Below are 10,348 nucleotides of genomic sequence, written 5' to 3'. Positions count from 1 at the left end.
TATTATCACAGGTAAACCATTTTAATTAAAAACATTAAGATTTAATACAAACCAGTTCAAGAACATATACCCCATAATCATTTATAATGTTATATGGTAAAAAAACAGCTGTTTTATAAAACACCAGGTATTTTTTTTATCAACGGTTGTTTATGCTGTTAAACAAAGGAACTAATTTGACAAAGTATGCAGTAGTCAAATTCTAGACGCAGTTTAAACTAACGGCCTAAAAATCCCCCTTCAATAAAGGATTTTAAATCACATGTAATTTGATAGGGTTAAAACATGTGCTTAATTTTGCCTTTTGAAATCAATAGGATTTAATAAAGCTCTACAGACTCAACTGGAATCTAAAGCTTTCAGGAAATACAGAGAAAGTGTGACAAAGAGTAGGCTTTTAAAATGGATTATAACAGCTTTCCCAATCTGATGACCTGCTGGGATTTTTTCCCCAGCTGCACACAATAAAGTGCTTTATGCATTGGTTGTGGATGATGGGAGCTCTAGTCCAACGTATTTGTAAAAAGTTACATTAGGAATGGCTGTTTGATATAGTTTATTTGGCTCCGTTGGCCATTCTATTTTTGGATACTGTGCCTTCCTATTATTACTTCTTAAAATTAACTTTTTTCAGGATTAAAGTAGCATCTGCTATACAAAGGCCGCAAAGTATCAAACAGAATATCTGTAAAAAAAGAAAACAAAAGATTCAGATTCTACACAAAAATGAAAAATACAGAATCACTAGTAACATCTAAGGGTTAGCATATAGATCAGAATTTGGTTTTGTGACACTTCTAAATATATACAATATTTTTAAAAATCTGGAAAAATGTTTGTACCTCATATTCTAAAAAACTTGCTTCCTTTTATTGGGTTCTCAGCAAATGTAAAACAAGCTTCCCATTTTAAAGATAAACCAAGGAAATAAAAAAATTCTTCCTTTCAAGTAAATGCAATATATTTTTGGCAGATTTTGAGAAGTGGTAATTGCTAATGGCCTAGAAATATACTATAGTGTTCTCTTTCAAATATGAAATGTGAGTTAAGTAAAATTGCAGTATATGGGGGAGATCCTGGTAAATTGTTACTATTGGAAGAATCACATTTATGGTAACAAAAATCAAGTTTGGTAATGCCTCCCCCAATTAACAGATTTTATTAAAAGGTAAAAACTGCATGAGGACTTATTCCCTTTAAGAAAATATGTTAGCTGGAAAAGATGCTACCCAAATCTTTCTGACTCTTTGGTAATAAGTTAGACAATATAACTATCAAACTTGCCAGTGCAATGCCACTCCCTCCTTTATTTGAGCCCCAGTGGTGCAGTAGTTAGAGTGCAGTACTGCAGGCTACTTCTGCTGACTATTGGCTGCCTGAAATTTAGCAGTTCAAATCTCACCAGGCTCAAGGTTGACTCGGCCTTCCATTCTTCAGAGGTGGGTAAAATCAGGACCCAAATTGTTGGGGGCAAGAGGCTGACTCTGTAAACTGCTTAGAGAGGGCTGTAAAGTACTGTGAAGCGATATATAAGTCTAAGTGCTATTGCTATTTTGTTTTCAATCAGGAGAAAAGCTTCCAAAGACAGGATAGCTTAGCAAGCATATAAAGTTATATTTAATAAGTTTCCTTGGTTCTTACTGAGTTCCATAACTCGAATAAAATTGTAGACTTTGTTGAAAAACCAGGAGCTAATGTTACAGGTAGTTCTCGACTTGCTACCCTAATACAGCCAAAATTTTCTGTTCCTAAGTGAGGCAGTTGTTAAGTTGTCCCCTTTGTTACGACCTTTCTTGCCAACGTTGTTAAGTGAACCACTGCAGTTGTTAAGTTAGTGATACTAACTAATTGTTATGTTGCTAGGTGACTCTGGCTTTCCGATTGGGTCTGCTTGTTAGAAAGTCACAAAAGGTGATCACATGACCTCTGGACCAGTGGTGAAATTCAATTTTTTTTTTTTTTACTACCGGTTATGTAGGCGTGGCTTGGTGGGCGTGGAGGGGAAGGATACTCATTCCCTACTCTGGGGCCAGCCAGAGGTGGTATTTGCCGGTCCTCCAAACTACTCAAAATTTCCATTACCAGTTCTCCAGAACCTGCTGAATTTCATCCCTGCTCTGGACACTGCAACCGTCATAAATACATGCCAGTTGCCAGGTGTCTCGGTTTTGATTGGATGACCATGGGGATGCTGCAACTGTCCTAAGTGTGAAAAACTGTCATAAGTCATTTTTTTAGATGCTGCTGTAACTTTGAACTGTCACTAAACAAACTGTTGTAAGTCGAGAGCTACCTGTATTAGGACATGTAGGAAATGAACTTCCCAGCTCAATAGTGTTCTTATTTGCATTTTTGGGATGCAACCCCTACATTAAGGACCAAACCTGTTCTCCAGATACCCTTTCACAGGTATTTGTGGGCACCTGGCCCACAGATACCCTCCAGATTGTGCCCAGATAATTTCACGCCGTACTGCTAGTACAGATGTCTTACTTACACCTCCAATTAATGTTGGCTTGTTGGTCTTTATGATGGTTGCACACAGGCCCACAATGATGAGAAATAGTGCTGCCACCAAGGAATTGAAAGCATCCTGAAAAACAAAGCAAAGAATACTGTCTCCAGATCCAAGAACATGGGGGTGACTTTTCTCTAGAGTCAACCAAGTGATACTTAGCAAACCTCACAAGGTCTTATCAGAAATAAAAGGCAGGTGCAAATGTCAACAATTGCACAATAATTAAACTAGTTAGTGCCCATTTATAATACAGTACCTTAAATCAGCTGTTGGAGCAGCTAGTTGAAATGGGAATACTAAGATCCCAGGTCTGCATATCTGATAAAAATGTTTTTCTTCTTCTTCTTCTTCTTCTTCTTCTTCTTCTTCTTCTTCTTCTTCTTCTTCTTCTTCTTCTTCTTCTTCTTCTTCTTCTTCTTCTTCTTCTTCTTCTTCTTCTCCTCCTCCTCCTCCTCCTCCTCCTCCTCCTCCTCCTCCTCCTCCTCCTCCTCCTCCTCCTCCTCCTCCTCCTCCTCCTCCTCCACCACCACCACCACCTCCTTTTAAAGACCTAATAATCCCTTGCAGGATGGAATCTTGGACAACTGAATGGTGTTTACTGGTCCTGTTTCAGCAGATTTATTCTCATTGTGCCCAGGGAGGGAAATATCTGGCTCTACCTAGGTTTGAACTGACAGCCTCCTGATATCTGATAAAAAGGTTTATATTGCATCAATATTCTTTTGCTTTGTAAAACAAAAGCTACATCCAAGAAAAGAGTGCTTATAAAAGTTTATAACGCGAAGCTTTTGTTGGCTGGCCTTCAATATAATTGCTGAAAAGGAATTATTTTTGTAATAGGTAGAAGTTAAAGCTCCATGGAAAAATGATTTTGAGTCATCTTCAGATCATTAAAAAATGTGAAGGATGAGTAATCAAATGCTTAATGCAGTAACACCCAGTAACATTTTATAAGTTCTGCCTCAAACAAAAGGAGTGTTTTAAGTCTGAGATGCTTTTTATTGAACAAAATCTGTATCATTGTAGCTAATAAAAATGATAGCCAATATATTTAAAGGATATCTAAAAGTAAAGGTTCCCCTCGCACATATGTGCTAGTCGTTCTTGACTCTAGGGGGGTGTACTCATCTCCGTTTCAAAGCCAAAGAGCCAGCGCTGTCTGAAGACATCTCTGTGGTCATTTGGCTGGCATGACTAAATGCGGAAGGCGCACGGAACGCTGTTAACTTCCCACCAAAGATGGTTCCTATTTTTCTACTTGCATTTTTACTTCCTTCGAACTGCTAGGTTGGCAGAAGCTGGGACAAGTAACAGGAACTCACTCCATTATGTGGCGCTAAGGATTCGATGCGCCGAACTGCTGACTTTTCTGATCGACAAGCTCAGCGTCTTAGCCACTGAGCCCTTAAAGTATGACTAAAGCATCTTAAATATAATATAACGTGGTGAGAAGTAAACGTTTTTTGAAGAACGACCATATTTCAGGCATTGCCCTAAATCATTCATGGAATTTAAGCTCTTGTTTCCATATCAAATATGTTCACATTTTTCATTACTCCTTTCAGTACTCCTTTATTCTGTGTTTTTACTTTTACTTCTGACTTCTTTTACTTCTTACTAAGTAAGTACTTACTTAGAAAAGAAAATACACTGGTTTGTAAAGACAGAAGAGTAGAAGAAAGATAATCTGAAATGGTCTGGTGGATTAATGCTTTTCACTCAATGAAACTAGTCAGCTAAATATAATCCTAAGAATTATCAACATTAGGTACACAATTCATAAGCAGATCTAACATCAGTAATTTCATAATGTTAAATGAAGCATAATCATCCGAAGCATGTTTAGAATGAATGAATAAAAGAACACACACACGCACACACACACACACACACAAACAAATCATTGCATTTCATTTCATTTCTTGAATTTCTATGCCGCCCAATCCCGAGGGACTTCGGGCGGCTTACAGAAATGAAAAAAATTAAAAAGAATTTTTAAAAAACAATGGGACACAACACAGTTAAAAAAGGAACACAACAAACACCCAATCGAAAGGGGGCTGGACCTCAATTAAGGGGTCAACAGCCCCAGGCCTGCCGGAAAAGCCAGGTTTTAATGGCTTTGCGAAAGGCCATGAGAGTGGGCAGGGCCTGGATCTCTGGGGGCAGCTCATTCCATAGGGCCGGAGCCCTACGTCCAGAGATCAAGCTATATAAAAACAATGGAAGTCTTTCTATAATTTGCCTATTTTTTCCAGGAATATGACTGGATACATTAAGTATTAATCTGACATCTATCTTTTACAGAATGTGTACACAAATCAGTTTTTGTAAAAAATTGTACTTACAGCCAAAGGCCAAAACATGAATTTTAGCTTTACATCCAACTTCAGTAGATAGAGTAAATAGAATAAAAACGTAATGACAAGTTCCATGATGACAAGGGCTAGGAAGGCTTCGTGAGATCTTTTAACCACAAAAGTGATGATTGCCATAAAAGCTACAACCTGCAAGGAAGAAATTGGTACGGTAATTTACAAGACACCCTGCAAAGACAGCAGATTGCTGTACTTTCTACTTGACATGTTAAAATAATAAAACACAAAGCTATGAAATTTCAGGAGAAGAAATGTGACACGTTTCTTTGGAATGCTAGCTAAAGCAGGCCAAGGATGTGACAAGGACAGATTGTCTTGCACACAAGTTTCCATGTGAAACACACTAGCAGAAACTATAACCCAAGAGTTTAGCGCTTTCATTTCAGTTTCATTTTGTTGATCAAAGCAAACAGCCAAAAGAAGGCACAACTTCATGAAACAGAAGTTAAGTTTGCTGAGAGGTATTACGAAATAGTGGCTGAGTTTGCATTCCATCCTTTATTTGGTTATTGGATTAATTCACTTTCTTGTTTGCCTGATCAGTGAATCATAAACGTATAAGCTGGATCTGCACAACATATATACAGACACAAACCAGCCGAGGTTAGAATTTAAAATGTGCAAAATGCAACTGTTAAGTCTGTAGTGGGTGTGAATGTACATTTACGGAGAGAGGGAGAGAGAAACAGACTTTAAAGAAGTGAAAAAGAACAAAGTTACAGCACGAAAAAGGAAAAATAAATGGGCTTTGAGAATGCAAGATGTGCACCTGGGAGAGAATCATCATTTTGCATCACCGTAGGAACTATAAAAAAATACTTGGAAACAACTTAGCATCCTTTATCCTGATGTGTTAAAATAGTATTTTTCTTTTTCCTGGGGCTAAGGAGGATGGCTACTGTAGTCCAATGAACCTAGAAGATTTCTGGTTGGGAAAGGCAGATTTAAAATGCCCCCTGGATGGCCCTGGACAACTACTGTATGGATCAAGGGAGATGACAAATATTCATACAAGATGCCTACTCAGTTACAAACCTAGCAATATGGCTTGTTGGACCTTGGTTAGTTTCTGGGATAGAGCTGGTGTGTGAACCCAGAATTCAGGAATGAATATGAATGGTTCATTGCCCTGCAAGTCAGACACTGATTTTTTTTTTTAAAAAATGTCTTATAATGAATAAATGGAGCAATATGTTTCTGTAAAGTCTAGATGTATGGATATGTTAAGTGAATGAGCTCATTCTACATTTATTTCATTTATTTAGTCAATTGATATGGTCACTCATCTCACTAAATGTGACTCTGGGTAGTGTACAACCTAACATATTAATATTGTATGAATCTTTTTCCCCCTTCAGTTTTACATCATTATTAGGTTAACCACTGTTCTGTTTATTACTTTTTATGCTTTATTTCATAACAAGATAAACAAAAGCCAAAAAGATCACAAGAAAGAAAAGGGAAACAAAGGGAATTGCTTTTTCAAAAAACAGTAAACACATTTTTTGAAATGTGTTTCAAAAAACACATTTCGCGAGCCCACTGTTTAACACTGGGAATAACTGCATTTTGTTTGCACATACCTGCATATTATATATTTCATATATATATTTCACATGTGCAGTATTAATGGGCACAGGAAAGCAGTTCAATTCAGCTACTGTGTTCCATATGTTATGCAAAGACAGACATTACCCTGATATGTCACTAAAAGTTATTTGGGAGGGATTTCTAGGATATATAGGAGGAGAAGGTGGAAGAAAAGGAAAGAGAAGAGAAGAAGATAGAGGAGAAAAAGAAAATAGAAAAGAATAAGAAGGAAAAAAAGGAGGAGCAGAAAAAAGAAGAAAGGTGAAAAAAGATCAGAAAGGGGGAAAAAGGAGAAAGAGAGAAGAAGGCAGGAGAAGAAAGAATAGGACACAGGAAGAAGAGATGTAGAAAGAAGTAGTAAGATGGCAACAGAGACAGGAGGAGAAAGAAGAAAGACGAGGAAAAGGAGAAATAAGATGGAAAAATGAGGAAGAGAGGAAAGAAAGGAAAGGAGAAAGAAGGATGGAAGAGAAAAAGGGAAGAGGAGCTGAGATGGAGAAAGAAAGAAAAGGGGAAAGAGGAGACACGAGAAGAAAGGAAAGAAGGGGAAAGGGGAAAAGAGTTGAGAGGGAGAAAGAAGGGAAAGGAGACAGGAGAGAAGAAAGGAAAGAAAGAAGGATGGAGGGGAAAGGTTGAGAGGGAGAAAGGAGAAAAGAGGAAAGGAGAAGAAGGATGGAGGAGAAAAAGGGGAAAGGAGCTGAGAGGGAGAAAGAGAAGAAAGAAGGGAAAGGAGGAGAAAAGAAAGGAGAAGGATGGAGGAGAAAAGGGAAAGGAGCTGAGAGGGAGAAAGAAAGGAAAGGAGCAGGAAGAAGCAATGGAGGAGACGCTCAGAGCGGCCACCCAGCCCACCTTCCCCGCTGGGGGATCCAGCCCTGAGACGCCCCGCGGGGCCTGGCCAGGTAGGCGCTCTGCACAAGCTCAGAGGGCCCTCCGGGCCTCGACGTACCATGCGGGCCGCCTTGAGGATGCCGCTCACGGAGCGCGGGAACTGCCGGTCCACCTTGTCCATGGCGGCGGCGCTGTCAGGCGGCGGGCGGTGCCGGAAGGGGCGCCGGTTGACGGCCGGAGGGCGAGAGCGCCGAGATCTTCCTCCACGCCTCCTCGGGACGGTTTGGCCGGGCTGTTGGGAGCCCTTCGAGCTGTGTGTGTGTGGGGGGGGGGGGGGGAGAGAAATGAAAGTAGAAATTGGGACGGGGGGAGTTGAGCAGCCCCCTCCTTCCCTCCCTCTGTTTCCAGGACGGCCTACCTCACAAGACGGTTGTGAGGAGAAAATGGGGAGGGAAATGATCCCCCCCCCAAAAGTGAACTTGAGCACCTCTTTGTGTCTCTATCGATTTAAGTAACAGTAACAGAGTTGGAAGGGACCTTGGAGGTCATCTAGTCCAACCCCCTGCTCACACAGGAGACCTGTACTAGATGGTCTACCTTGCAGGGGGCTCGCGACAAGGAAGCCACAAACCAGCTCACCTTTTTGTGTGAGGGGGGAAAAAAGACCTTTTGGTCCCCTTCCCGGGAAAAGGGCAGCATATAAATGTAATAAATCCAATCTAAATCCAATCCAGTTTCAGCTTTACCCATCGTTTATAAGCTTGGAAAAATCTGAGGAGTTGAATAAACCATGGTTAGTTTAATCCTGGCTAGGGCAGGGCTGTGAGACATGGAGCTTTGAAGTCCCTTTGGGGCCCCTTGGACCGCTGTCAGGAATTGAATTATAATCAATGAAAGTATAAATAAGTAATGCAGAGCTGCAGGGAATTTTGTATGGATGCTTATTTGAGAGGCTGTTATTAATTCTTCCTTATTTTAGATTAAAGGTAATCGTATTGGTCAGATCAATTAGTAAGAGACTTTGGGATCCATTAAAAAGGTGTCCTTGGTTAAATAAAGAGCAAGGAGGATATATTCTCAAAACTTTATTTTGGAAGAGCTTTGAGTGACAAAGGTGTCTTCTGCAAAGATGCTGGAGATATGAGTTGACAAGTGGTTTGTCATTTATATAATAAATTTATACAGCCTCTTATACATCATTCTGGGTGGCTTACAATTTATTGAATAAGAAATAATCCTAGGTCAGAGCCTCATTTCTGCATTAAATAGAAAATGCGACTTGCAGATTACACTGGCTAGATTCAGGGCTTATGCTAAAACATAAGGTAGTGTTTTAGTTCAAGCTTCAAAAGTGTTGCATATGAACCCACTTCAAGTGGCTTTTAAACCATGATTAATGTCACCATCATGGCTTGTACCAATCGGACTTCACCAGCCTTTTTCTGGTCCAAAACTACGATGAGCTTTGCTAAAGGAATTCCTGTATTGCAACAGGAAATAATTTAGCAAGAACCTTCTTATTTACAGCTCTGAGATAAAAGTAGCTCTTTGAAACACCAGGATGTTGATTCTTCTTTGCTTAGACTCAAATATTTATTGTGCTTCTTGACTGTTGTTATTAGTGGTTGAACATTTTGTTTCAATCTTCCACCTGGAATTGTTTTTTTGCATGACTTAGGAATTTTGTTGATATTTGTTCCAATTATTTATTTAAATAATGCTTACATTACTGTATCTAATCTTGATTATGGAAGGGTAACAGGGAAGCCAAAGAACAATTTATACTAAAACTCAACTTTGTGTAGACAAAAATGGCTGCCTAGTCTCCATCAGTCAGATAAAATGGCAGTGTAAAAGGGAGGTTTTCCAGAATGCCAAAGGGAAAAGGGTAAGTTTAATTTGGTGTTGAGAAGATCTGTCTTCTGCTCCCATTCCTCTTTCATAATTGTTGAACTGTGTAGCTCAGTGATGGCGAACCTATGACACGCGTGTCAGTGCTGACACGCGTAGCCATTTCGGGTGACACGCACATGCTCCCCAAACTTGTTTCAGCGGCAGCTCTCAGCCTGGGCGGCAGCGTCACGCAGGCTGTGGAAGGAGGAGGAGGAGGAGGGAACCAACCAAAGAGAGGCTTTTACCGGGTCTGCGCCCCACAGCCAGGATCGTCCTTGCGCCTCAAGCCGCGTTTCTTCCTGCAAAGCCCTTCGGGCAACCCGAGAGTTCCGCTTGACGCCAGAAGGGCTTTGCAGGAAGAAACGCGGCTTGAGGCGCCAGGACGGTCCTGGCTGTGGGGCGCAGACTCGGTAAAAGCTCTCTTTGGTTCCCTCCTCCTCCCGCTCCTTCCACAGCCTGCGTGACGCTGCCGCCCAGGCTGAGAGCTGCCGCTGCCGCTGCTGCACAACTGAGGGAGGGAGAGGGAAAGCAGAGGTAGCCTCAAATTCCACCGTTGGGACAGGGGAAAGGGCTTGTCCCTCAAGAGTGGGGGGGGGATAGAGGTGGGAAGAAGGGGCCCGGCCTGTCCCCAGTGCCCCCCACAGACGGATTACGGATCGAACACTTCTCTCTCTGCAGCCTTTTTCTGCAAGTCCCAGCTACTCAGCGGGGCGTCATCATTTCCGGGGGGTTGCAGTTTTCCAGCTCAGATATCAGGATCCACCGGGATTAAGTGGGAGAAAACGCCGCTGGCCGAGCGGAACAAACACATCCAAAGGTTAATCTTATTTTACGAAAACACAACTTCCAAAAGTCGATCGTGGCCTCCGTCAAGAAGCTCTTCCCCCACCCCCCACCCATTCTGGGGTCTTGGTGTCCCTCGGCTAAGATCCACCCCGGAAAGCAGAACGGGGGCAGCCCTCCTGTAATTCTGGCTGGGTTAAAGAGCAGGGATGGAGGAGCCATATCACACCTTCATTCAAAGGGTGGGGAGGGGGAGGCCCGATAAAGTCCCTCCCTTGGGGTGTCTGAAGTCCCAGCTGAAGCAGCCGAAGGAAAAAGGATAAGCATCCGTCGCTGCCCAATGGCGCTTGGGGTAACC

The 10,348-nt window shown here is 41.5% G+C and overlaps 1 protein-coding gene across 1 annotated transcript; it reads right to left on the bottom strand.

The window, feature by feature from the left end:
- On the bottom strand, positions 1-7,586 carry CKLF (chemokine like factor). Its single transcript, XM_087728910.1, has 4 exons — positions 7,433-7,586; positions 4,867-5,025; positions 2,498-2,593; positions 1-685 (listed from the first exon to the last, which is right to left on the bottom strand). The coding sequence occupies exons 1-4, from the start codon at positions 7,493-7,495 to the stop codon at positions 608-610; spliced, it is 396 nt and encodes a 131-aa protein (XP_087585036.1). The 5' UTR covers positions 7,496-7,586; the 3' UTR covers positions 1-607.
- Positions 7,587-10,348: the final 2,762 nt, after the last annotated feature.

Source organism: Thamnophis sirtalis, unplaced genomic scaffold (genome assembly GCF_051295495.1).
Source record: "Thamnophis sirtalis isolate CommonGarterSnake01/CBP01778 unplaced genomic scaffold, rThaSir2_p1.2 scaffold_14, whole genome shotgun sequence".
Taxonomy (NCBI): domain Eukaryota; kingdom Metazoa; phylum Chordata; class Lepidosauria; order Squamata; family Natricidae; genus Thamnophis; species Thamnophis sirtalis.
Note: the sequence above shows the minus strand (reverse complement) of the source record. Positions and strands in the feature narration are given on the sequence as shown.

Excerpts from the sequence above, each read along its gene's own strand:
- CKLF (XM_087728910.1), bottom strand. The coding sequence starts at position 7,495 with ATGGACAAGGTGGACCGGCAGTTCCCGCGCTCCGTGAGCGGCATCCTC. Across the intron at positions 5,026-7,432 it reads TCCTCAAGGCGGCCCGCATG|GTTGTAGCTTTTATGGCAAT; the intron begins GTACGTCGAGGC and ends TCTTCCTTGCAG. Across the intron at positions 2,594-4,866 it reads TCATGTTTTGGCCTTTGGCT|GATGCTTTCAATTCCTTGGT; the intron begins GTAAGTACAATT and ends TTTGTTTTTCAG.